General features: G+C 54.5%; 2 protein-coding genes across 2 annotated transcripts in view; one reads left to right on the top strand and one right to left on the bottom strand.

Moving 5' to 3' along the window:
- FAM222B (family with sequence similarity 222 member B) overlaps positions 1-16,071 on the top strand; it is a 35,378-nt gene extending 19,307 nt beyond the window's left edge. Inside the window, 3 exon segments of the mRNA XM_050714768.1 lie at positions 6,687-6,814; positions 12,055-13,136; positions 13,138-16,071. Of these exon segments, the coding sequence (XP_050570725.1) occupies positions 6,733-6,814; positions 12,055-13,136; positions 13,138-13,641 (1,668 nt within the window). The 5' untranslated portion in view covers positions 6,687-6,732 and the 3' untranslated portion in view covers positions 13,642-16,071.
- A 5,945-nt stretch (positions 16,072-22,016) lies between these two features.
- Positions 22,017-26,648, bottom strand: TRAF4 (TNF receptor associated factor 4). The gene is given in 8 exon segments (XM_035561050.1): positions 22,017-22,649; positions 23,108-23,263; positions 23,339-23,491; positions 23,493-23,501; positions 23,715-23,876; positions 23,958-24,062; positions 24,389-24,440; positions 26,506-26,648. Coding segments are annotated over 8 exon segments (1,413 nt in total).
- Between the last annotated feature and the right edge of the window lie 1,009 nt (positions 26,649-27,657).

Raw genomic sequence — 27,657 nt, 5'->3', positions numbered from 1 at the left:
TAGCATCTGTGTTTCAAGCACAGCCAGAAATCCTCCTTTGAAGCTGTGGCCAGGCCCTGCAAACGTTCTGACTTGTCTTTTTTACATCTTCCCTTAGCCTTAGAAGAGACCTGCAACACCTGGCAAGACCTACTTAGGGCTGTGTTGTCTATCAGCTCCTGCCACATTGCAAAATGTGGAGTTAAATCTAAAAATAGGCTTAAAAAGAGGTGATAGGCTTTTAGTAAAGTAAAATAAGCCACAGATTTAGGTCATGAAAGGGAATTTATATCACTAGTTCTCTGTTCCAGCTTTCTTGAGCTAAAATTCTCCTCTGTCCTGACAAATGAAAATGAAGAGGAGCAGCGGTGAGTAAATGGAGTTGAGGAGTACGGAGTGTGGTCTGATTCCAGTTCCTTCCCGGATTTTGACCTTGTAAGCGATACGTCAAGGGGGTATTGGATGCTCTGCAGTTTAATTTGTCTTCCCAGTATTCTCCCGTGGTGGAAAACTGTCACCTGCTACTATCCTTTTAAAAAGGAGCAACCGTGGCATGGGGTGATTAAATGCTTCATCCAAAATTACGTCAGGGATCCGTGGTGAGCCAGCTACATCCCTCAGTCTCTCCTATCATAGGCTAGCTCCATAATCACGAGACCCGTCTTGTAATATAAATCTGGTCAAAAAACCCCTTAAGCCTCTGTAAAATGAGTCGTGTGCAATTTTTGCCCGTCTCGGAGTGGTTATGCGGGTTCGGTAATGTTTGTAAAGTGCTTTGATACGCTTTGGTGAAGGGCAGGGTGTTAATAATTAAAATTGGAAGGGAGTTCTAAAGCAGTACGGGAGACGGCTGCCGTTTTCTGGTCTGTTAGTTAACAAAAATGCAAACCAGAATGGGCAAATCAGCGAGAATTTCGTTCAACACCCCCTGCCCCCAGCCACCTGCACTGTGCAGCTAATTGTCTGCTGCCCAGAGGAGATGAGAGCAGCTCGTCCTAGCTCAGGAAGGGCTCTCGAACTGCACGAAGGCGGTGAATTATCGACACTGGAAACCTTTTGGTGTTAGCATCTCCGCACACCCCAAAAGTGCGTTATTTGTACCGATATTTACAGCGTCGGGGGATGCACCAAACTAGCATTTTTTGACAAATACGAGGTTTCGGTCGATATCATTTTGAGGTCCGTAAAACTGAAACTTGCTTTGGAAGGTCTCTACCTCTGTCGCACTTGGGTATCATCAGAAGGCACTTCTGGTGAGGACAGGCCCCGCTAATGGCTTTATCCTGGCGCAGCTAACGAGCTGCTTGCAGACTCGCCCGGCGCTTTGCAGGCTGTGGGAGCAGCCCCGTGTTTGTCCATTTCCCTGCTTAGCAGTTTCATTTGCAAAGTGCAGGCAGGAGCAGGCTTCTTGCCAGCAACAGCTTCATTCAGATTAGGGCTTTAGTTCAATTATGTCCAATTAACTTTTATTGCAGATAGCAGTGATAATTACTTGCGAGTCAATTTTTTGGCTGCGGTTATCCCAGGGCTAAAGTCTGAGCCTGATGGATTTTAATAACCGAAGTGACGTGTAGCTTTTCCTCTTTTTTTTTTTCTTCTTTAGGCCTCAATTAGATGAAAGGTCAGAAGCTATGTAAAAACCCCTCGTACAATTAAAGCCAACTCTTCTACTCTCCAGCAGATGCCTCGTACCGTGTTTTAAAATAATCTCTTGGGACCGACCTAAAAACAGCTTTTTAAACTCCAAGAGCATAACCTTGAGCTCGCTGCTGCTTCAGCCGAGGAGGGGATTTGATGGAACTGATGTCACGCGTGGCACGAGGAGTGTGATACGAGCAGCGTCCCATTTAAGTGCTCTTACCCAAAAGCTTCTGCTTTTTCTTCTGCGCCGAGCGTTGCCCTCCTGGCTCGGGGAGGGAGCGGAGCTGTGCTGCAGCAGGTGCCTGCCCTTTCCCAAAGCACGCCCCGTACATTTAAATTCTCCCTGCTTCTCACTCCAAACTGTTTAATTTTGTTGCCTGAGTAACGTTGTAAATGGAGGTCAGCCTGAAAGGTGAAACAGTTTACAAGCGAAATCATAGGTAATTAAACCGCGAGGAGCAGGAATTGATTTTGATGGAAACTGTTGCAGGGCTCTGCAAAAGGTCCACCCGAGCGCGTGAAGCCAAGAGGTCCCATACAGGCAGACGCTGACAGAGCACTCCACTTGTTATAAAAGGTGCCTTCCTATTGTTCAGTCCTCCTGTTTATTTACCCCAAAACACTCCTGATGCTGTCGTGATTTAGCGCCGTTTCAAAAGACAGCCTCTCCGCACCTTATTTCGCACTTTTCCATTTAGAAAACGTTAAGGGGATGAGCTACCAGCTGGCCGCCAGCACGGTGCTCGGTTGGTAATTTCTCTCCAGGAAAAGGTAAGATCTCCCTCTGGCTTTTCAGCAGCCCCGAGCGAGCGGAGGGTGCGGTAAGTGGCCGGGCAGAGAGGGCCGTGCGGGGCTGGAGAGAGGCAGGGAGCCACAGGACCACCGGGGCCGCCGAGCGAGACCCGGCAGGCTGCAAGAAACCATCGTGAGCACCGAGGTTGGCAGGGGCTTCACCATGTGCAGTTAATGGGAACAAATTTTTAACCCCCTTTATATTTAGGTTACTTCAGGAGAAGGAAAAGGACTGAGTCTCATTCGGTCCCGAGGAGCCTGCTGCGGGTAAATGAGACGCCGAGGTTCCCTTGGAGCAGGAAGATTGGCCCCGATTCAATTATCTTCCCTGGCAAGCGCCTGCAAACGTTGGGACCCAAGAAACTTCACAACCCGCCTTCGTTTTTGGTTTCATTTGCGGCATTTATATATATATATATATATATGCATATATATATGGTGAATTCGGACCTTGCAGCCCGTGTTCGGGGTTCTCCGTAAATCCTGCCGATAGCCAGGGAGTTTCACGCGGCCACCTTGTGAACAACGAGGAGAAGTGAAGCGTCTCGGTCAGCCACGAGTGCTTAACTAACAGCTTACGGGACCCCGGGGTGCTGGAAACTTGGAATAGTTTGGAGCTTTTCTTTTGTGCGGGTAGATGCTCCTGCTTCCTCCCGCCCCGAGCCCGCAGTTAATCTTGGAATTTCAAACATGCGTGTTTACTTTCATGAGCCTAACTTTAGATTTCACCAGCTTGCTTTCGTCTAAAGCAGCTCGGTTTCCCATATTTCACTGCCCGGGGGTGGCTTACGGGGAGTGTTTCCTTTGTGTGCCTACCCTGGAAGGCCTCTCGAGAGCTTCAGGCACTCGTATGTAAAATCCTGGCAATAACTCCGTGTGTGGGGTCTGTTTATGTAATGATAAAACTGCGTTGGAGTATTAGAAATTTCCTACTGGTGCTGAGTCGCTTTACACCTAGGTTTTACTCCACCTTGTAAAAGTTCCCCCTGGCGTAGGGTCTGGCTGAGGCAACGGTACACTTTGAATACCAGCCAGAAAATTATGTATATATTTTTTTGCAATGTATTCAGTCCAGAAAGGCAGTATTTTGGTAAGTTTTACTGAAGCTGACCCTTGGCTATGCAGCGTGGTATCCCTGGCAGTGGGTAGAGGTGAGTTTCCCTGTCGTGCCCTGAAGCCTGGCTTGCCCTCCGCAGGATGCGCTGCGCTGCCTAGACCAAAACACGAAGGTAAGGCTGGCTGTAACAGTCGTTGTGGCGACGTTAGAGTTACTCCGAAATCCCAAGCACGGTAAATCCTTGTTAAGCTTTAAAAGTTTTCATTATTAATGCATCTTAGGAGAAAAAAAATCTATTCATGTGTCTAAACCTGCTAACTATTTCCTAGAGCATACTGCAGTCCGTGTGCTGTTAGGAGTATATCCTGCAGCCAGATTAGAGTAAAATCACTTCAAAGAAGGGTATTTATTTATTTAATCTAGTGATTGTTTTTCTCTGGAACCGTACGTTATCTTTTTATATACGTTCTCAAGACAGAGCTCGCTCAGCTGTGTTTGGTGATGCACAGAACCACTTTAAAATGCGATTGAAAAACTCTGAAGGTAAGGGTTTTACAGCTGCCCTCCGCTGCTGGCTGCCAGAGCCTACCGGTCAGCCTGCTGCCCAGTTTGACCAGTTTAGAGGACGGTGTCGCCGAGCCTGGCACAGCTCAAAACACTTTGACCAGCTGTGTCCCTTCCGGTTCCCCCAGTAACACAGCTCCCGTGCTCGCAGGACCGAGGCAGCGCGGGGAGCTTCGCAGGTGTTGGTGCCCACACAAGTTGCAGCCATGGAGCCAAGGCTGCTGCTAGGAATTGTTGCCGTGCCAAGTTCAGTTTGTCTCCTGCTCTGGACTAATTAGAGGCAATAAAGCCGAGCACAAGAGGGGGCGATGGGCCTGAGGCGTAACGACGGTGCGAGGCAGCCGGGGATGCTCACCGTAACCCAAACGTGCAGCAGATTTCAGGTCATTTCAGCCCCGTGGTCTGCTCGACCTGGCTGCACCAGCTCGTGTCGAAGGTCAGTAGGAGAAATCTCATAAGGAATAAATGTCAGTTAATTTCTAACAAAAAAAAAAAAATAATGCATCTGTTTGTAAAGATAATTTCAAATGCGTTTGTTGTCAAGTACCGAGGTACCAGTTTTGTAAAAATATTAATTTCATAGAGAACAAAAAATGGAGCAGGATTTTAATTATAATATGGAATTCAGTAATGGAGTTATGGTCAGCACTTCTGTCTAAGTCTGAATTCCTTTTTTAATGCTCAGCAGTGACCTAGATGGCATCAATTTGGTTATTGCAAATCAGGCTAAGAGAATGATTATATGCTTCCACTTAAAATGATTTTTTTTTTAAGTCAGATATTTCCTTTAAAATTATTATTGCCACCCCAATCTTTTATGAACCTTTGGCGTTGCCCGAAGTGATTATCTATCTGCAGGAGCAACTTGCCTTTATAGCCCGCTCTAAAATATTAAAGTCCATGTCTCTCGGTGCTGGGGCTGTCATGGACGCTGATGCTGATGGTGAGCAGACCCTGCCCCTGTCTCGCTGGAGGAATTGCTGCTCGCTCAGTCCGGGTGCTGTGCTGCGCTGCAGCAGGCTTTTCTCTCTTTCAGGGCTGCACACAAACTTGCCATCAGTGATGGTTCAGACACCGAGCTCTCTTGGCCATGCAGTTAAGAAGTAATCCTGGATTGGCATCACACCGTACTAGAGCAAAAGTTAGGTGGATATGATAGTGATGTGATCTGGTGGCTTTCCGACTGCGGTGAAGGTTCTTAATTTTGTTGCCTGCTTTCCGCTAAGAAATAGCTCTTGTTTTTTACAGTCTTACAAACTAGATGAAATGAGGAGAAAAAATACAATTGTTTTCTTGCTGACTCCGAGCATTTCTGTTGCTTACGCAGGTAAAGCTCAGGCAATGTGCGGTGGTTTTGTCTCCTGATTAAAAGGAGCTGGAATCTTATTTTTTCTTTTGGTCTTGCTGGGTGTAATTTGAGGCAAGAAATTGCTGCCCACAGGATGTCTGTGAAGTTTTCCCTGAATATTGCGTACTTACAGTCATGAAGAAATCTCATCTGTGGACAGCAAGCAACTTCTCAGTCGCTAAAGTTCCTCTTAAGTCGTGGATGTGGTGGGTGTTCGTGTCTGAACACCTCGGGGAAGGCTGAGAACTCCACCTGCTGCAGAGCGTGAGCAGAAAATCCAGGTGTGGAGTTGGTTTTGCAAGGTTTTACAGCTGCACATCTTCCATTTCTGGTAGCGTGCGTGGTCTACCGCTTGCAGAGCAGCGCTGGTGCTTGCGGAGATCTGGGCGAGGAGAAAATTGGATGGATTTCTCCAGCTTGGCTCAGCCGCCTCATTTTCCAGAGCTTTGTGAAGCGCTCGTGGCTGGCTGTCGGTGGTGTGTCCCGCTGTTGTAGGGGGGATTGCAGCAGGGGCTTGGCCAGGTGGCGTCTAGAGACCTTGTTCCAACCAAAAATTCTCTCCCCAGCCCTGGTGATGTTGGGGGACTTGAATCCTGAGTCGGCTTTGTTGCTGGACCCCACCTTGTATTCACAGAGCGATGGTGGGGTTCGAGTGTGGCTGTGCAGAGCTTGCATGTAAACAGCTTTGGTGCTTCGTGCTTTGGTTTGAGGGTTTGGGGCCAGAAACTCGGAGCCTGTGCAGAGCAGGACGGCAGCACCGCCGTGCTTCCCGGGGGACACGGCCGGAGGGGTGAGGTGAAAGAGGTTGGAGCCCTTCCTCGTCCAGCCTCACGCCCCGCAGGAATCACAGGCTGTGGCGCGCAGCTTGGTCTCGCCACGAGGCAGAGGGCCGCATACCTCGCCTTCAATTTCTGCATGCCGTGCCTTTTTATGCAATGTAAAAGAGCCGTCGACAGGATTATTGCAGAGGACTTGCTTTGGCTGTAGCTGGTAGGTAGCCAGCGCCTCTCACTACATAGTCAAATGAACGAGGGTGGTTTCTTTGCCATCCGTAACAACCGTCTTTGAAATCCAAGAGAGAGTTAAGGATCCCCCTCTGCGTGTCAGACAGCAGAGGTATTTTGGTTTAGGCAAGTAGCCAACCCACTTCTCGAAGCGTTTCCACTGCTGCCAGGAGATTCGGTACGGGCCAGTGGTCGTGCATCTGTGCTTGGTCAGGCCTTCACCCAGGGACGGCTCTCTGCCTCTTTCTTTTCCGTGTTCCTCCGTGTATTATAACTTTGAATTGTCTCTCTGTTGTTGCAGTGTGCAGAGGAGTGAATGCCCCATGTTGTGTTAGTGCCTGTCTGCCATGCTGGCCTGTCTGCCAGGACCAGGTGACCTCTCCTTTCAGCTTCTTTCTTACACGCAGATGAACACTGGACTTCAGAAATGTGAGTGACGTTTTGTCTGCAGGATGTGGTTAACTGTTAAATCTGGCTCTGGTACAGCTGTGAAATAAACATTTAGGGTACAGTGGAAAAAACGTTTAATGTTAGAGGCCTCGTTTTGTTGTGCCTTCAAGGCATCCCTCAATAATGGCTGCGAGAAAGCGCTGTGGAGGTTCACGTGCGTGCAGCAGGGCTTTCCAGAGGTTAATTTTAACCACCACGAGACAAAATGCAGGCAAGGTTTCTGTGAGATTCATGCCTCTGCTGGAAACATGTTGTGCTAAAAGCGTGCCGGTTGACTTGCTTCTTAACACAACTTTTTCCCGACTCTTTCATTTCGATTCGTTTAATTACTCGTAGACACCCATAAAAGCTAGATCGGGCTAATGCAAACCTTTTGAGGTCAGCTCTGTTGTTCTACACACCTGGGGCATATACCGCAAATAGTAGTGATCCAGCCCAACTTACTAAAGTTCAAAGTTTCCGTCTTCTTTCTGATGTCTCTTTGGTGCCTCTCAAAATCTGTCTGCAGAGTACTGTGATAATTCATGCCTGATAACTTCAGTGTCCCTTTTGATAGTCGAAGTGGTATTTTCAGGAGAACTTACACTTGGGAATGCAAGGTTATTGGCTAGAGGTTTTTAAAATCTGGCTCTGTCTCTGCTCTTTATTTTTGTACCCTGATTGTTCAGCTGAAATTACAGAAGGTTTCTACGTAAGAGCTGTGTACTTGGCTCACAGGGATGTATCTTGTATTCGAAACGTGCACTGGGAGATCTTGGTACCCTCGGTCTGCTCGTGGACTCGTTGCTCTTTAAAACCAAGTAATTAACACTCCGGTTAGAGCTAAATCGTTAACATGGTAAGATGCTGCTGAAAATAGGTAAGCTAATTTTGCAGTTAAGGGTGACATTCTCAAAGTACCAGTCCTGCCGGTGGTGCGTGACATTGTTCACGTACACGTGTGCTCCCCAGCACCTCTTAGGGAGCATTTATGCCGACTCCACAGGCTTGGTGCCTGTAATGACACTTGTGGCAGTTGTAAAAATCCTTACTCACAAAAGGACTTCATTAGAAGGTGCAAAGCTAGGCTTTCCCCTTCTCCTTTTCCATTTCCAGCCTGAATTTTGCTGACTAAAATGCGCTTATCCAAAAGGCAGGCTGCCGTGGTGAGGCCGTGCCTCGGCTCTGGCATTACGAGAAGTGTCTTTGGCGGGTTGGAGAGCTCAGCTCTGAAAGCAAATCGCTTAGGTTCGTGCGAGCGTAGCTGTGCATAATTCAGGTGTTTGCTAATTACACAGCTTACAAGGCAGTGTGCTGGTGTGGGGGCAGTGTCTTAACCTGATGGTACCCGGTGCTGTTCCGGAGAACGACGTATCTCCGTGCTGAAAGCGTCGCTGCATGCTGCTTAGTGAAGTCTTCGGGGCACTGCATTTAAAAAAATTCAGGACAGAAGTAGCTGGCAGGCACTGGCTGGCGGTGGTAATGCTCAGCTCTTCCAGTTTGTTCTGATTTATATGGAGGAGGAAACTGCTTATACAGACCTTGCTCACCCCTGCTGCAGATGTGTGTAAGATTAATTGGTGCATTTCTCTACATACTGTATATGCACGAGTGGTCTAGCCCCTGGCCAAGGGAAAGCTCAGTTAATGAGTATTTTTAATGAACAGTGACTCGTGACTTTTGATGGGGGGTGGGATAGGGCTTTAATAATGGCGCTGTTGCTTTAGCAAAAGGCACAGAACTCCACCTGATAACCTTTATTCAGACTTACCGTGTTTGTATTAACGATTTAAGTGTCGTTTTCTGGATCAGACTTTTATTCACGCTTAAAATTCCACACTGGCTCAATTATCTTTTTTTTTCTTACTTTCAAATAAGAGGCATTTTTCTTGAAGATGGTCCGTGGAGTAGGAGCTTTGTGGATTGATCACACATATTTATTCCTTTTGAAACTGAACCACTAAGGGACTTCAGATTTCCTATTTTCCTTCGAATCCCAACCTATGACAGCATCACAGGACAGGTGGTGCGGGCAGCTGAGGCCGAAGGCAGCATCCTCAGCCAAAATCACCTCCGATCTGGGAGCTGAGGCTCCTTCTGTAAAGTCTTCTGCGGCTGAGACCTCTGTGCAGAAGGCGAGCGCGGCTGCTTTTCGCTTGTCCCGGTGCAGACGCTCTCAACAGGGCAGGAATCCTGAAGGCCCGGTTGTGTTTTATTTAACGCTAATGAAAATTTAACCATAGGCAATTTTAAAAGCTGTGGGGTTTAAAGGCTTAACGTGAAGTGCACTTGAAAGATGTTGCATTAGTGCTGAGGTGAGGCAGAGGAGTGTATCTCATCTGACAAAAATAGCTCCGGCGTGGTGCGACGCCTGCAAGGATGCAAGCAGATGAGCCGCTTGCCTCGGCGTTAGCGCGATCAGTTTATGGGGGTAATTGCTCGTATGCACGGCTTTACCCTGTAGTAAACATGAAATAATTGCTTTTCAACAAAAAGTATTCTGCCTTGCATTCACCGTCCCGTTGCTTTCTTCATGGAACCTTTGTGGCCTGGTACAGAGTTCTGGCACTTGCCCACGGATCTCGCATGCGTTCTTCCTACTACCAACATTTTCTTTCAGTCTATTCTAGCTGGTTTTCCATTCCCTTAGTTACAAGACCTAATCGTTCTTTACTGGTTTATAGGGTATTTTGGTCAGATATTCAGACTCTTGATCACCCTGTAATGTGTTTCTCCTTTCTCATGCTACTTGTTGTTGTTGTCTTAATTATTCCAATCATCGGATCTTGCCTGTGGAACTACCAGCAAAACAACGTTTTAAGCAGGACGTTGAGACCCATCATCTCGGTCAGGCCTAAGTAGAATGGGTGAGGTAGTTCGCAGTAAGAGTAATCATAATGTTAGCCGTATGAAAAAAGAGATCTGTTTGAAATGGTTGGTTCCAGAAGATCCCGTCCAAGGGATTTACAAGATGGTTTACCATTTCGTAGGATACCAGACGTGACGTTCATGCGTTGCTTAAGCCTGACAGAGGGGTTATTTTCACCCTTCGCAGGAAGGAATCCATCCAGATTCAGGACTGCAGGTACGCTGTAACCGGTAGATGCAGCCTGGCCAAACAAAGTCAGCTCCTTCCTAAAAGCTTCCCTTGCAGTTCCTGCGTAACAGAAGGACAGATGCTTGAGGAAAAGAATACTTAGTGTATCCATCCAGCGTTAATGTTTACCACCTAATTTGCTGGTGTGCCTATAGAAGTTTCAAGCAGGCAGGGAAATTTTGATGAGAAAGATGTCATGAAGTATCCACTGAATTTTTCACCTGAAAATGAAAGCTTTGTGTGAAAATGGACACGACCATAACTTAAACCATAATACAGAAAGGTGTGGGCTCCTTTGTTCCTTGTTGATGGCTCTTCTCTGATTCATGGCGTGTTGCAAGGGGTCGTCCCAGGGGGAAGAAGCAGAACTTGGTGAGTTTGGAACATTGCTAAAAATAAAGGTTGGGAAGCTCACGGAGGCCTTGGCCTCTGATGAACGCAATTCAGAGGTTCTGCTCCCCGTTAGGGACACAGCAGCTCTCAAAAGGACAGACAGAAACCGCCTGCCTGCAGCGGAAGATACGGGGCTATGAACAGAGAGGATATTCAGGTTAATATCAAATGAGTGCTTTGATTAAGAAGAAGGGTGCTGTGTGCCAGTGTTTGGACAGCACGCAGAGGGACGAGTATAAACGGCAGCGCGGTGCGTGCTGTGCTAGGGACCCACGGCAGCCCGCTTGCAGGGCTTCTCATTTCACAAAAGGTATTTTTAATACTTCTATAATTATCCTTCCTTTCGGTATTCATCCTATTTTCCGTTTTCTGGCCCTTACTTTCTGACGGTAAGTGCTCTTAGAGCAGCACTGATCTCCTCGCTCGGGAAGGCTGGAAGCCGCAGGACGCAGAGACAGCGAGTGCGAGCCGGCTGCTCCTCGCGCTTCAGCTGCATTCGGGAGCCTTTTGGAGGCAATTTGCTTAGAAGAATCAGAGATGGATTTTCAAAAGGAAAGGCTGCTTGCCTGAGAGCATCAAGCACTTCGATTTCCGCGGGTCAGAGAGCCAGATGCAGGGCTGGGATGCTCTTGGGCTCTGGAGGAGCTGGCTCCTGTGTTTCACCTCCTTTCGGGCACGGGGATGCTGAAAAGTTGAGCAAAAAGGATGGGCGTTTTTTCCTGTTTGCGAGGTGGGGACAAAAAAAAAAAGGCAAAAGCAAAGTCGGATTGTAAAAGCTGCGAGCCATTATTTGAAGATTACAAAATGACTTCTGAAGTAGGAGTTTTGTGGTAGGGAAAGGGCCCAAGTCTCTGCTTGGAGTGAGATTGCAACGGGAGGCACAAGCACTTCCCCAGATTTCTGAAGTTCTTTCCAAAAGCACTTCAAGCTGGTAGGCAAGGTAGGTATCTGGTAAATCAGCACAAGTGAAACCACACCTCTGTCTCCAGAAGTCTTTTGTCTGTGTCTGCGGAGCAGCATGGTTTTAATCTTGTGAGGTAATCACACAGTTCTGCTGTTTGATACCGACCGGGCTGCTGTCCCTAGCAAGGTGCCAGGCTGAAAATTCAGCTGAAGGAATAATTGCCAGCCATAAAATAACGTACGCGTAGCCTCCTTCCATTTGCTGAACTTGGACTGACAAGGACTTCCTAATGGACGAAAAGACACTCAGAGTGCTTTCAGATGGCAGCATCTAGGAAAGAGCTCAGATTTAAATGGAGGCTTGAGCCGAAGTGCTTTGTAAGGCTCCCACCTCGGCGTTCCGTGAGTTTAATGTTTAATTCATAGCTTTCTGATTTCTGAATTACACGCTAAAGATTTTGAGAATGGCTCGAAGGGTCACGGGGAGGCAGCCTTAAATTAAGAGATGAAAGACTGGCCCACCACCACCAGCCACAATAAGTACTGCAGGCTCCAATGCTTAAAGCACGTTACCTGGTTTTGTCCAGCTGTAAACGTACTCTGATCAAAACACTGGTTTGGTTTTGCTCCTCTAGGCAGTTTTTGCCTGAAGTCGAACTGGGGTTCTGTTGGTCTCCAGCTAATAAAGGGAACGAGGGATCTGGTAGACGATCCGCTGGTGTGGGAAGATGAAGTTGGTGCCTCTCGGTTCCCTGGAGATTTCCTCCCCTTGCTGCGTGGTTGTCGTGTCCTGGGGTTGGTCCCTTGCTTGCCAGAGTCAGTATTGATGAATTTCCTTTCTCCGCAGGGGACACTACACAGAAAATGAGATCTGCACAGTATCCTACCCCAGCAGAATTGGATGCCTATGCTAAGAAGGTCGCCAACAATCCACTGACTATAAAGATTTTTCCAAACAGTGTCAAGGTTCCCCAGAGGAAACACATACGCCGTACTGTGAACGGACTTGATACTTCGGGCCAGAGGTACAGTCCTTACCCGTCTCAGGCCACCACGAAAACGGGCCTCCTGGCCATAGTCAAATCTCCAGCGAAAGGAATTATCAAGGACTTTGACGGGACACGCACACGTCTGCTGCCGGAAGCGATGATGAATCCCCCTTCCACCCCCTACGTTGCACCTAGCACTTTAACCCACCCCCAGGCGCTTGCTCGCCAGCAGGCTCTCCAGCATGCACAGACTTTGCCGCACCCCCAGAGCATCCCGCAGCCACAGACTTTGCAGCACCCTCAGGGTATACCACAGCCACAAAGCTTACCGCACCCTCAGGGGATACCGCAGCCGCAGGCGCTGCCGCACCCTCAGAATATGCAGCAGCCGCAGGGCTTGCAGCATCCTCAGCCCATGGCACACCAGACTCTGCAGCACCCCCCGAACCCTTTGCTGCAGCCGGGTTTACATGGAAGCAGAAAGATGCCGGATGCAGACGCGCCGCCGAATGTGACCGTGTCTACCTCAACCATTCCCCTCTCTATGGCTGCCACCCTGCAGCAGAACCAGCCACCGGACCTGAGCAGCATCGTGCACCAGATCAACCAGTTCTGCCAGGCCAGAGCTGGCATTAGCACTACCTCAGTCTGTGAGGGACAGATCGCCAACCCCAGCCCCATAAGTCGCAACCTGCTTATCAATGCAAGTACCAGGGTATCTACTCACAATGTCCCTACGCCCATGCCTTCCTGTGTAGTAAACCCTGTAGACCATGCTGCTGCTGCTATTCCTTCTGCCTCCGTTAACGTGCCCATGGTGAATATTAACAGGGTGCCGCCTGCGTACCAGAACGAAATCAAATCGGTCGCGTGGAACCAGCACCAGCTTGCACATCTGCAGCAAATGTGCGGGGACGCTGCTGGGCCCGCTGGACTCGCGGGGGAAGCACCCTCAGAGAGAGATGGCGGGGCAGAGCTTCCCCGGCAAAACGTCCAGCTACCCTCAAGAACTGTGCATGGGCCAGTCGTTCAGCTTGAAGCCCCCCCTCGAGAAGCCCACGCCCTCTCCGCCTGTGAACGGCCTGCAGGGACCCTTGCCGTACACCAACGGGCACTATTTCCAGCCCATGTGGAACAACATCCTGCCCACGCCCAACAGCGACAGCTCCGGGTCCCAGGACCTCGCCATGCCTTTCCACGGGGGACAGCCGGCAGGAGCGCCGCTAGATTGTGCGGGAGGAACTCATTACAGAGCTGGAGCTGGTCCATCCAGCCAGAATAATGTGATGCAGACCATGGATTACCTAAGCGGGGACTTCCAGCAGTCTTGCTTCAGAGATCAGAGCATGGCCGTGCTGGGAAAAGTCCATCGGCCCCCCATGAACCGAGCACCTGAACCAACCGATAGTCGAAATCTTCATATTCAACACCCAGGGTATAGATAGGCTGCAGTCACTTTCACAGACAGAATTAGAGGTTTAGTCTTAATTTTAATTAATAAGCAAGGCATTTTTAACTTGCAAACTTGTGTGATCATTATAGTAACCGTTGGAAGAAGACATACTGTATATTTAAAAGCTTTGCTTACATGTTATCTCTCTCTCCTTTATGCATCAAATATTTAACATGCCTTTTGTTTCAAAGAATTTCATTACACTACTTCACGCCACAGCTGTTTCCTCACCGCAGAATCCCCTTTGTGCTGCTTTTGCCTTCTGCTTAGTAACTACGTGCTGGACTGATGTTGAGTTGCTGCAGGGTTTCACAGTTGCATCTGTTCGCCAGCTCCTTGAAGAGCCAGGTAGTGTAGCCGCTTAAATTTCCATCTCAATTTCCTCTGAAGATTAAGAGCAACAGAATTTGTCAGGAAGCAGGGCTTATTTTCAGCTCGAAAGCCCATTTCATTAATGCATTAAACATTGACCATTTGCACTGTCTAGAGGCCTATTTAATTGAAAAAGAAGCCTACGTTTGAAAAGAGCTAGCTAGGGGTACGTATTTAGGCATTAATATAGGAAGAAGCTTTCCAGCCATTTCTTGCGGAGATGCCGGCGTTTATCGTTTAGACTTTGTCCAAAGTCAAAAGTCTCCGACAGATTTTTTTTTTTTTTCCGACGCTTTTTTTTTTGTGGACAGGGTGTGGGGAGGGGGATTGGCGGTTTTAGGGCCCAGGCAGCCTGGCTGCCGTCTGTAGCTGCCTTTTTCTGCATCACATTTCCCTTCCCCGCTCCTCTTTCACCAGCTAACATCGTCTGAACCCCTCGCTGCTAGGAGTCTGGCTGTCCCCAGGCGATGGGCTGCGCTGCGGCTCGCCTCGGGGAATCCAGACCCACTGACAACCCCAAAAAGGGTTCAGCCGCTTTCTCCGGTAGCTAGAATGAATTTCAGGGCGAGGAGACGTAACTCCAGCTTGTCTCCGGTGCGATGAACGGAGGCGCGGAGCCACGTTCTCAATGTTCTCACATTCCAGCAGCGGTTCTGGTGGAACGGGAGGCGGTGGATCCGAAGCGAAGCTCCGGCCACGAGACACCGGGGGACTTTAGAGTCCCGTATCCTACAGCAAAACGCCCCAGCTGATTTAATGGAATGATTCTCCTCTCTGGGAATTAGCGGAGCTATTAATAACGTACCTTCTTCCCAGAGTCTCGGTGCCTAACTACTTCTGTTCCTTCCCCAAGTCACTCGCAGCAGCTAGTCGAGTCAGTGACCGGTAGGACACTAACTATTGGTAACCTCAGCGTCTTGTTCTCTTCCGTGTCTTGAAACATAACCTTTCCTTTTTGAGAGCCGAATTTGTTGTAAGTAGAAAATTCCTCATCTCTGTCAACGAGGCTAATACTTGAAAATAATGATCACAATCAAGTTTGGAAATTAAAAAAAATAAATAAATAAATGCATTGATTCTTTATATGTACACTGGCTAAAAAAAAAGAAAAAAACTATTGCTCTACACTGTAACTTTTAAGTGTAATATTTCTGTATGAATGTCGCCTGGTAGTGTGGGTTTGAGTAGCATTGTGTATGGGTGAACCCACTGGCCTCTGCCATCCACTGGCCTCCCTCACAGCCCTTTGAAAAACAAAGCCTTAAGTATTTGCTCCTTGAACTTTCCTTAACGAGCATGGTTTAAAATCTTAAGACATCATACAAAATTAAAAAAAAAAAAAAACACAAAAAAAAAAAACTTACAAGTTTTGAAGTGACGTCATAGTTGGCTAGAGATTCTTAAAGTTTTTTCGTAAATGGAAAAATTAGAAAACATTTATTTGTATTTTTTTAATTTAGATGTGTAGTCCTGGGCTGTAACAAATATTTAGGTTTCAAAGCTTAGCAGAGTACGTTTTCTGACTCCTTGCGTAAGTTAGTACACTTATGTCATTATTTAAATTCCTTTAAGTGTACTATAAGCCGTTCTTTAGTGATAACTCTTTAGCAAAGTTAAGCAATTTGACTAAAGACGGATTAAATTATGTGTTGGCTTGTGTTGCCTTATATTTAAAAAGGAAAAATTGCCTGATTGTGTTATGCCAAATGATAGCAACATGAAGTCCTAATTTATTGTTTATAATCGTATTCCTGCAGTCTTTGTGAAAACTGGTAAATATACATCTATGAAAGAACTAAAATCCTGAGGCTTTTCATGCAATATTTTTCTGAATACATTATATTGGAAGCCAAGGTTCGAGTCTGAAGCTGCTTCCCTTACAGTCTCCCTGTCGTCTCCCCTCTCCCGCTCCCCCAAATCGATCTAGGGCTGTGCTATGACTTTAACATTTCCTGCTAAGTTAGTTACTGTAAGGTGTTCTGCTACCTGAATACGTACCTTTTTACTAAATAAAATATTGGCATCTCCTCTCTTCGTTAGCCTGCTACAAATCTGACCCCAGACTCTTATTTAAAACTATTTTTTTTCCTTCCTGCTCTTCTCCTAAGAGAGAGCCTTGAGCAGAGCCCCGTGTCGTGGTCTTTGCTGAAGTGGTTTTGATGCCTGGTGTTAAATGTGGCTGTTAGCGATGGATGTACGCTGGGAACCGCCGTGACTTGCTCTGCGGAGAGCCACGACCTCTGAGACTTTGCCCTGGCGCAGCAGGACTGGGAAGCAAAAATATTCCCAAGCCTCATCCAGGTGGGACGTTGCCAGGTGCCTGCTTGAAAAAATAGGCATCGCTCTCCTATTAAAACATACTGCAACACTTCCTTTTTTTTTGTTCTAGGAGCGAGGGCTTTTTTTTAACCGCGACCGTTCGCCTTTGCGCAGCAGCTAATAGCTTCTCCTTTCTCCTCCTTCCCCATCAGATCTGCACAGAGAAATACAACCGCCGACCTGCCTCCTTCCTAGGCGCAGGGAGCCCAGCCTCAGCCTGCAGGGCGGCCCCGCGTGGCACCGCTGCCCAGCCAGGTGGCAAAGGGAGGAGCGGGTGAGGCTTAAGCCCGAGGCCAGTGGCACCGCAGTGCGGTAGGAGGTGTTTCTGTGCCATTTATTTCACGCTCCGCTCCGTGCTGGGCCTTTCCTTGCTGAAGGACAGCCCGGAGGCCGGTGCCGCTCATGGTGCCGAACGCGGTGGCAGCAGCGGCGCAAGGACCAGCACCCCTTGGCTCCTGGGGATGCCAAGGCAGGCAGCTGCCTTCCAGGAGTTCACACCGCTGCTGCCACCGCAGCGCTTGCCTTCTTTCCTTTTTGCCTTTTTTTTTTTTCTTCGGCGGCTCAGTCGCTTCATGACCTCCAGCATAGGAAGTACGAGCACCAGATTTCTGGTTCCATGCTCGTAGGCGGAGCCTGGGTACCCACAGGTGGCAATTCTGCTCTTTGAGGAAAGAGCAGGGCATTTGCAGATGTTTTTCTGAACTACTTATGCTGTGTTGTCAGCACCGAACCCTGTCCCCTGTACAGTACCATGCTGGTTTAGCAGAATCTTGTTATCCTGGTGGTTTCTAGCACCTCCCCTGCCAGCCAAAGGTTGGCATGAAATAGCTTCTAGAAGGGATAAACAGGAAAGTGGTGTAAAACCTTCCAGGAGGAAGCTTCCATCTCCGTGTCTTTTCTTTTGAGCAGAAGCTTTGAAGCTGTTAAATCTCAAGCCCAGTTTGTTACAGCCCAAAGTTAATGTTTTATAAAGACACTTGTGAATTTTCTTTCTTTAAGCTTACGCTGTGAAAGACGTCTCCGTGGGACTTGGCCACTCCCGTAGAAACCAAACAGAAATGTTTGCTGGGGCTCACGGTGGAGACAACGGGGAATTGCTGCTGTATTTGATTAAACCACATACTGATTATATACGCTGCTTCTTATGTGCTACGGGTATGAACTAGATTTTTTTTTTTTGTCTGCAGGAAAAATAAAAAAGTAAAGCAGAAAAAAAAAAGAGAGAGAGAAAGAGAGCCCTGGTCGCTCTGCCCCTTGTGCTGTTTGTATGCAGGGCGAGTGCGTGAGGCAGGTTGGCCCGTGGGGGGGGTACAGAAATACCCAGCGGGTGCTTGATGTGGTTGGGGTTGGACACATCCTAAAGGGAATTTGGGGAGGGGGCTCAGGGTGCGTGGGCACAGTGCGTGGGGTAGGACCTGGCTGCCCTTCTCCCCTAAAAGCACCGAGGAGGTCGGGAGGAACAGAAGCGATGCAGAATGTCAGAGGCAGGGAAGTGCTGAAAGAATTGCTCACAAAGTCAGTGGGAGAGGAGTCTGATGTCCTGCCCAGGTGGAACAAATGCTGAGGTCAGGTCCGTCCCTCGCCCTGCCCGTAGGGGGCTGCTCCTCCGGGGTGGGAGGAGGGCTCGGGGTGTTTGGGGCTGCTCCCAGCGATGCCCTCTGAAGCCTTGACACCAACAGCGTGTGCAATAAATTCCCAGTTTGGGTTCTTAGCATAGAACTAAATAAAGATTTTTAAAGGGGATCGTGACATTCATAGACCTCTTCCAGAAGACGGGAGCCGAGGGGTTTCCCTCCATTCCCAGCGATCATGTAGCTCCTTTACGGGACTGACTGTGTGTTTTCCTCTGCAAGAAGAGAGAACAACAGAACAACTACTGATTTTTTCCAAACCCCTCTGCACTTGCTCGAAAGACATGGGCGTCTAAATTTCTCTGATGACAAACGAACATCTTTTGTGGGGTTGCCGGAACCACTTCGGTCTCCATCAGTCTCCACAAGGAGGAATCCGTTCTGCAGAGCCTCTTCCAAAGCCTCTTACATCAGCTAGCCCTGGTTATCGGCGTGGGGATATTGGGCCAGTGGGGACCTCAGCACGAGCAGCTGCTGCCACCGCCGAGGAGTTACTTGCAGGCACAACTAACCCAGCCTCTGGTGGAAGGCAGAGTAGGTTCAACCCTTGGAAACTTCCTCTTTAGGTTGAGCGTGGGTTTCTTTCGACAGTTCAATTGCTGTGTTTGGGCTTTTCTTCCCGTGCTGTGCTCACGTTGCCAAAATTGATCTGGGTCCAAGGTAGGCAATGCGCTGTGGGAGGTGTAGAAAATTAGAACACGGGAAGCTGTAGCGAATAAACCAACACCAGGCTGGGAACGGGACAGCACTGAACTTAAATTCACCCGTAATCTTAAAATGCCACGCTGTGTCCCCAAATTTCCCCCCACCTGAAGGGAGGGGGACTGGGGACAATGCAAGGGCAGGAGGTGGTTCCTGCCCGGTGCCTCTGCTCCGCTCCAGCCTGGCCGATGCCACAAAACCGGGTTTAATTTTTTGCTTTCGGCCCCAGATTTACCATCCAGTCCCACACAGCGTGCGGGCTCTGGGTGCATGCAGAGACCTGGCCGGGCTCTCGGGCTGCTGGTGGGGTCGTGGCGCAGCCGCGGCGCTTCTGACACTCTTCCAGTGCTCGACAAGGCCAAATTGTAATAAAATTACCGGAGTATTTTATCTAATTAGTTTAAGCTAATTTCGAGGCAACTGGGTACAAGCCGTAGATTCAGCCAGGAGGGCTGCTGTCCTGGGAGACGTATTAAAATTGAAGAGGTGAAATTGCACCGGGGTTTCATTGCTCCCCCCCCCGTTAAACCCTCTCCCTTGCTGCCCTGGTGCTCAAACCATGCGTTCCTGGGAAGGTCTGGGGGCAGCGGGGGAGCCCAGGCAGGTTTTTAATAAAGGACGCAAAAAGCACTTTTGTCTTTGCGGTGTTTTTTTTTGTTTGTTTGTTTGTTTTTAACCCTTATGAAATATTAATGCCTGGTTCAGACACCTTAGCTAAAGGCGCGTCCATGAACGGCGCAAATGCCGGCATCAGGCTCGAAACCTCACCTGTCTACAACCCAAAGAGTTTGTGGGGTTTGAGAGGGATAGGTCGTCCCCCCCCCCCCCCCCCCCCCCCCCCCCCCCAGTGGGGGTCTTCAGCCGTGGGTGTGCTTTGGGGCAGGGGCTGGCCCCTGCTGGTGGGGCTGGGGGCTTCCTGGTGTTGGGGGTTATTTGTAGGGGCTGGGGGAGGGTGCCTGGTGATGGGGGGGGGGTTATTTGTGAGACCTTCTGTGCTGGTGGGAGCCAGCCAGGGTCAAAAACGGGGCTGGAGCAGCGAGCAAGGCGCCTCGATATGTGTCCAGCAGATCCGGGGCCTTTGCAACCGACTTCCCACAACTTTCCAGGAAGTTTATTTTTAAACTCGCTCCTTGAGTCTAAATTTAGCAGCGCACCGATTCATCTCCCTCTCCCCCCGAATAATAAGAGCATCTCCTGCTTCTCAACCCAGTTCTTGCCGGGGATTTGCCCTCCCTGTCTCCGAACGGATCCCGCAGAGACCTGAAGGGCGAGAGGTGCTCGGGGAGCGGGCTCGGTGCCGGGGTACGCGGTGAAGCCGTGCAGCACCTTAGGGCAAATTTCACACCAAAGATTGGAAGGAGAAAGGGGGAAAAAAAAAAAAAGGGGGGGGGGGTGAAAATAGGGGGAAGAGGCAGCTCGGGGTCGTGGTCATTTTTTGGGGTGGGTTCCACCAGTTTTGGGCATCGCGCCGCACAACGGCAGCACGGGTCTGTGGCTGCCAGCCTTTTGGTGTGAGAGCTGCGGCTTTCAGTTCGTTTCATAAATCATATTTCATAAATGGATGGGTTGTTGCTTGGTGCGAGGCTCAGCAAAAGGCTGCGGTGGGGGGGGGGGGGGGGGGGGGGAGCAGCCCGGCTCCCTGCGCTGGTGCTGGCACCCTGAGCGTGCTCCGGCCGCTGAGCCACAAAAAAAATAAAGAGAAATGCGGGTTTGGGCTCTGCAGGGAAAAACTCGGTTTGTGTCCGGCCCTCTGGTCCGGGAGGACCCGTCGGGAAGGGACCGCGGCCGGCCGGGAGGGGGGGCCCCAGTCCCGGCCGTGCCCCGGCCCCGAGCCCCGGCACCGCGCGGCGGCGGCAGCGAGCACCGGAGGGACCGGGGGGGGCACCGGTACGGGCTGATACTGGGCACCAGTATGGGACCAGTGGGGCACCAGTACGGGCTGATACTGGGCACCAGTATGGGACCAGTGGGGCACCAGTTCAGGACCAGTGGGGCACCAGTACGGGCTGATACTGGGCACCAGTATGGGACTGCATCAGGCACAATTATGGGTTGTTACTGGGCACCAGTAAGGGACTGGTAGGGCACCAATACAGACAAATACCAGTCACGTGTGAGATCACATCAGAGGCCAGTACAGACTGTCACTGGGCACCAGTATGGGATGGCACTGGGCACCAACACGGGCTGAGGCTGGGCACCAGTCGTCGCTGGCATTGACCAGAACAGTGCTGGCTTTTGGCACCAGTACAGCTGGCACTGGGCACCAGTGTGGCACTGGGACAGTCCTGGGGGGCTGGGGTGGGACGGGCTGCCCCGTGTCCCCCCCAGCCCAGCTGGGATCGGGGAGGGGGGCTGCATCCAGCCGGGCAGCACTAACCCAGCTGTGGGATCAGCCTGGGGGCAGCGCCCCCCCCCATCATACTGGGGTGACTGGGGGGGGGGGGGGAGGGGGGGTGTCCCATGGGGCCTGATCCAGCTGAGCCCCCAAACCACCCCAACACCCCCACTGCCACCCACTGCCCCCCATTTGCCCCGAATTATTGCCTCCTCTGGAGCCCTGATTGCCTGACAAAGGGCTGGGGGGGGGGGTCTCGGGCGGGGGGGGGGGGGGCATTCCAAGATATCAGCACCCTGGGGCCTGGCGACCCGCCCTGCCACCGGTGATTACCGAATTAACTGTCTGCACCCGTCTGCCACAGGGATGTGGGTCAGGGATTACCCGCGCCGTGCCCCCCCCAGCCCCGTTTTCCTTGGACCCCTATGGGCAGGCACTGGGGACGTGGAGCCCCCCCCCCCCAGTGCTGTCCCAGGACATGGCGCCCAGCTGTGTCCCCTGTCCCGGGGGGCGGGGGGGGGGAACGTGGACAGGAAGGAGCTTCAGGCAGCCGTAATAAATACAAGAAGAGTTTATTGAAAAAAAAAAAAAAAAAAAGAGGCAGGGAAGGGGGCATTGGGCCCCGGCCCAGGGTAATAAATAACAAACGTGCTCCCGGGGGGCACCGGCTTACAAAATATGGCTCTGGGCAGCGGGGACCCGCTGGGTCCCCAGCAAGGCTGGCGGGGGCTACCGGGCACCCCAGCAAGGAAATTGGGGGGGCCCAGCCCCCCGGCACCCCCGGGCACCTGAGAAGGGTCTGAGCACCAAGCACGGCGGGGTCCCAGCCCCAGCGGGGGGCATGGGGGCGGCCCCCCCACCGCCTCCCTGAGAGCCGCCGGCGCAGCCACCGCGGGGTCCCCAGCCCCGGGGCGGGGGGCTCAGCACCATCGGGGTCAGCCCGGGCTGGGCGCACAGCTCACGGCCCCTGTCCCCCGTCCACCCCCCCCTCCCCGAATTGGGGTCTCAGGCGAGGATCTTTTGGGGGATCTCCACCGAGGCCTTGATGAAGATGGCGTTGTCCCGCACGTAGTTGCGCTTCTTGATGTCCTCGTGGGAGATGAATTTGGGGTAGCCGAAGCCCAGGGTGCTCTCGTCCAGGGACCCGCGCGAGGCCCCCGGCTTCTGGAAGTTTTTCCAGTTGGGGTCGGGGTGGAAGGTCTCGGTGATGTGCTGGGGCTTGGAGAGCGAGGGATCGCTCTGGTCCAGCAGGGAGAAGGTGACACGGTAGGAGAAGGGCCACTCCAGCAGGTTGTCATACTCGCCCGGCAGCACGCGGATGTAGACGGAGAGGTGGCTGCTCTCGCCGCTCCCGTTGCCGTTGAGGAAGGCCGAGACCTGCAGCTTGTAGCCGTACTTGTGGGTGTAGAAGGGGGGGCTGAAGAACTCGTAGTTGCTGCGGGCTTTGGCCTCCTGCAGCTTGCGGGCATAGTCGGCGATCTTCCAGATGAGGATCCCGTCGCTGCTCACCGACAGCTCCTCCACGTCGCGCCGCAGCTCCAGGATCTCCTGCCGCTGCCGGCTCACCAGGGCGCACACCATGCCCAGGTGAGCCTTGGTGCTCTCCTCCAGGTGCCGGCCCATGGCCAGCTTGGGGCACTGCGGGGACGGCGGGGACATCAGCAGGGGGTGGGGTGGGGTGGGGGGAGGAGGCCACGGGGATGGCGTTGGGGAATGGGGGTGATGGAGCGGGGTGGCGCAGGGCTGCACGGGGACAAAGGGGTGGGACGGGAGAGGGGTGGCAGGGGGACACCTGGCCTGGTTGGCACAGGGGGGACGCCAGGGTGGGATGGTACAGGGACACCAGGGTGGATTGGCACAGGGACACCTGGCTGGGATGGCACGGGGAGGACACCAGGGTGGCAAAGTGACGCAGGACAGGATGGGGACACCAGGTGGCCACAGGGATGGGGCAGAGCAGAATGGGAGCCCCACAAGGGACTGGACAGATGTCAGGGCAGGAGAGCTGTGGGGATGCTGCGGGGCACGTGAAGGCATAAGGACACCGGGGTGGGATGGGGACGGGGACGCTGGCACGGGGCTGGGGCCACACTTACCCGGTGCTTGCAGCCAGCCTCCTTGAAGGGGCACAGCAGCATGGCAGTGTTGCAGCTCTCCTTCAGGTGGCTGGGCACGTCCTCCCGGGCGATGCTGGGCGTCCCGCACTGGTTGGGGCAGGGCACGGGGTACCGAGGACACTGGTACTGGTGGTTCTGGGGACAGAGGATGGCGGTCAGGCGGCGCTGAGAGCCGGCGGGGCGGCCCCGTCCCCACGGGCCCCGTCTCACCTGGATGGTGTCGAAGACGAACTCCTTGGCGCAGTAGGTGCAGGGCTGCGTGCGCTTGGGGCACTCGGCCAGGGTGTGCTGGGACAGCAGGCGCCGCATCATGCGGGCCCCGCACTTGTTCTCGCAGTACACGCTCTCCTGGGGACACGTGCCCCTGGTGGCCCTGGGGACCGCAGCAGCAGCGTCACCAGCCACGGCCAGGATCTGTCCCCACGGCCAGGCTGTGTCCCCACGGTGTCCCCCATCCACGTGCCCCATGGCCACCCTGCACCCCCCGTCCTGGCTACACCCCCAGCCAGGCCGTGCCCCCACAACACCCCTGTCAGCTGCGTCCCCCCCCCCCCGGCACGGCCTGTCCCCCCTCCCCCGTGCCCACCTCGAAGGCCTCCCCGGTGAAGTCGCTGGCGCAGAACTCGCACTTGACCCGGCGCTTGGGGCAGCCGTGCTGCACGTGCTCGGGCAGGTCGCGGCGGCTCAGCTTGGCGCTGCACCGGTTGGGGCAAGGGATGACGTTGAAGGCGCAGGTGCCAAGGTGGGCCTGGGGGCACAGGGATGGTTAGCGGGGGTCCAGGGCACCCCAGGGTGCGGCCCTGCTCCTCTCCTGCCCACCAGCTCCTACCTGGAGGTGTTTGATGAGCCCGCTCCAGCGGCAGCCCTCCTCGCTGTGGATGCAGCGGATGGCCAGGCTCAACACTTGCGCCTCCAGCTCGGGGTCGGGGTAGATCTGTCGGGGAACAGGACAGCACCGGGATGTCAGCATCCCTCACCAGCCCCCTCCATCCCCCCCCAGCCCAGCGGGGAGCTGTGGGCACGGTGCCCGGGGCCGGATCCCCCCGCCGGCACACGAACAAGCGCCCTTTGTCGGCAGCGGGTTTCCGTTTCCCAGCGCAGCGGCACAAAGGGCTCTTGCTTCCGCGCGGGCACCAGTGCCAGGCGCCGGGGCTGTGCCAGGCAGGGGCACAGAGACCCTCGCTGGGGACACGGGGACGTTCCCCTGCCAGTGGGGTGCCCTGGCCGCGTGCCCGGCCGTGCCTGCAGCTCCAGACTCACCTTGGCGTAGTCCAGGGGCAGCTGGTCCTCGGGGCACTTGAAGACGCCTTCGCTGCAAGAGAAAGGGGTCGGGATCAGGCAGGGCTGGGGCACGGCCGTGACACGTCCCACAGGACCCCCCCCAAGCCCCCAGCCCCCAGCCCAGGCCATCCGCGCTGCCCGCCCGGCGTGCCAAATCCAGCCCTTGGGGAGCCCTAATCCCGGCGGCAGCCGCTCCATCTGTCAGAGCTGGGAAATGCCCCCGCCAGACGCCCCCCGGGCTGCCCCCCTGCTGTTGGGGGGGGGGGGGGCTGGCACCATCTGGAGCCCCCTTGCGCCCCCCAAGGATGGAGGCAGGGGCCGGCGGGGCTGCCCGCGGCCCCGGGTGCCGGGGCCAGCAGCTGGGCTCCAGATGTGCAGCCCGGATGCGCAGCCCCAGGGGCTGCCCCTCGCCAGGAAACGGCCCCGCCAGCCACCCTGGCGAGGTGGGAGCGGGGTGGGGGGACACGGGACCTGCAGCTGCTGCGTGCACGGAGCGGTGTCCCCAGCACACCGGGTCCCCACCTGGCTGCACCCCAGCAGGATGGGGTGCTCCTGCCAAAAGCCAGCCCTGGGGGCACCCCTGGTGGGTACGGCGCAGCCCCAGGCGTCGCAGGGTGGAGGACGGGGACGGAGCCCGACGGGGAGCCTGGCACGGGGCACGGCTGGCCGGGAGCCACCGTCACCCCATGGCACCGTGCCCAGGGTGGAAAGCTTTGGGCGCTGCCCATGGGGACAACAGCAGGGACACGCAGGGACCCAGGCTCTGGCATCCCCCGGGATGTGAAGGGGACGAGGTCACCCCGTGCCCCCGATCGCTCCGCGTGCCCTTGGCAGGCACTGGGGTGGCTGGGGCTGCCAAGGGGATGCGAGACGTTGTGGCCATCTCAGCAGTGCCACCAGTGCGTGCTGGCCTGGGATGTCACCGGGATCAGCTCAGTGACATCCCCCATGGCCACTGTGTCCCGGTGCTGGGGACCAAGGGATAATGGGGACAGCAGCGGGGTGCGAGCCCTCGGGGCACGGCCACGTCCAGCCCCACTCTGCCACGTGCCCACCGTGTTTGCACGGGCGTTCCCACGGGACCACCACCACCACCAGCAGCCCCAGGCCCCTTTTCGGGAGGTGTCATCGCCCCGAGGCCTTTGGGAGGGGGCTCAGCGGGGTGGCAGCACCGGCCCTGCCCGGTATCGGGGTGCGGGGGCCGTAATCCCCACTGGGGCGGGGGTCTGGGGCGCGAATCCCCGACAAAGCCTCCCCATTCCTCACGCTCGGCCGGGCAGGGAATGTGCTGAGGCAGCACCGGGGGCACCGTCCTTGCCTCTGACCTTCGTGGCGAGCCGGGGCGAAGGGGCAGGACCCCCCCCCAGCCCCAAATAGAAGGGATTTTGTGGGGTGGGTGGGGCGCACGGATCCCCCCGTGTCCGGAGCTGAGCCCCACGGCCCCGGGTGGGTGCGGGAGCGGAGGCGCAGCCTGGCACCGGCCCCGGGAACGCCCGGTTTCGTAGAAACCGGCCTCGGGCAGCCCGGTGCCCCCCCCCCCCCCCCCCCTCCGGGGACCGTGCAAAGGTCGCCGGAGCGGGGCGAGGCTGAGCCGGGGGCGGCGGCGGGCGGAACGCGGGGCCGGGGGCGCAGCCGGGCTCTGCCGCACACCCCCGGGGCTCCCCCGGGGCTGGAGGGGGATGGGGAAAAAGGTGGGGAGGGGGACCCGGGGGGTCTGGGGGGGCTCCGGGGTGCCGGGGTGGGTGCTGCTTCCTTCCTGCGCGGCCGGGGCAGGATGTCGGAGGGTGCTGGGAGCGCGGCGCTTCGCCTGGCCTTCCTCCTCCTCCTCTTCCTCCTCCTCCTCCTCGTCTTCCTCCTCTTCCTCTTCCTCCTCACCCCCCCCCCGGCCCGCTGTCACGCGTGGGGGGCGCCCCGCACCCCCCTTGCCCTGCAGCCCCCTCCCCGAACCCCAGCAGCACCCCAGCAGCACCCATCCGGCGCGCCCGCACCCTTGGGTGGTGGTGGTGGTGGAGGGGGGGGGGGGGGGGGGAACCCTGCGTGATGTCCCGGCGGGGTTAAAAGTGGGGGTTTGGGGGGCGGGGGGGGGGGGTCCTCACCTGAGGAACTCCTGCAGGCAGGTGTCGCAGAAGCGGTGGCCGCAGGTAGAGACGCGGACGGGCTCCCGCATGGGCTTCCCGCACAGCGGGCACAGCACCCGGCGCCGCGGCCGCTCCAGCAGCTTGTAGTCGTAGCCCGGCATCGCCCCCCCCACCCCCCCCCGGCCCCGCAGCCGGCTCCCGGCCCCGCTCGCCTTCCTCCTCCTCCTCCTCCTCCTCCTGCCCGAGCCCCGGCTCCCGGCTCCCAGTACCCGGCTCCTCCCCGGGGCGGCGACAAAAGCGGAGCCACGCCGCCCCCAGCCCCGCTGCCCGCCCCCCCCCCCCCCCCCCGGCGGGGTTTGGGGGGGGGGGGGTTTGGGTGGATTTGGGGGGGGTTAAAGGGGTGTTGGGGATGGAGGGCTGGCTGTGGGGCACCGGGGAGAGCTTGTTCCTCGCCCCAGGGATGGGGACAGCAGCTGGGGGGGCTTCGTTCCCAGCAGCCAGGGTCACTGGTTCCAGCCCCCCCCATGGCAGCGGTTCTCAGTTAGCGGGGGGGGGGTGGGGGGGAGCCTGGGGGTCCCGCTGGGCCAGCCAGGCTGTGTCCCTTGTCACTCATGCTTCTCTTCTTCCTCCTGCTTAAAATGACCCCCGTCCCCGTCCCCGGGTGGCCAGGAGCAGGGCCGCCCCACGGCTGGGTTTGAGCTCGGCCACCCGGCCATGGGCGAATCCTGCCCCGATGTGTGCTGAGCACGAAAAACTCAGCTCAGGCTGGCGCAGCAGCCACCCCAGGGGCTTCCCCGAGGGCTGCGATGAGCCGGTGGGGAGCAGTGAGCTAAACTTGAACCATCTCGCCCAGAGCCTGGAAACGCAACGTGCAAAAAGTAAAAATTAAATTAAAAAAAAAAAAAAAAAATAGGACAACAGCCGGGTGAGCAGGGGGAGCTGGTAGCGGTGCCACCAGCCAGCCGTCACGGGGGTTTGGGCTGCTCAAATTTGGCTTCTCCTGGTGGGGTTTGCTCGGAGCCAGGAGCCCCCGGGGCAGGACCCAGCAGCAGCCCCGGGTCCCTTTGATTCTGCCACCAAGTCACAGCACACCCCGGAGCCAAGCACACAACAACCACAGCCGCTGCCCGACACCCATCCCAGCTCCCTGAGACACGGCCCCATCCCAAA

This window comes from Cygnus atratus, chromosome 20 (assembly GCF_013377495.2).
Source record: "Cygnus atratus isolate AKBS03 ecotype Queensland, Australia chromosome 20, CAtr_DNAZoo_HiC_assembly, whole genome shotgun sequence".
Taxonomy (NCBI): Eukaryota; Metazoa; Chordata; class Aves; order Anseriformes; family Anatidae; genus Cygnus; species Cygnus atratus.
This window is presented reverse-complemented; position numbering and strand designations above follow the sequence as displayed.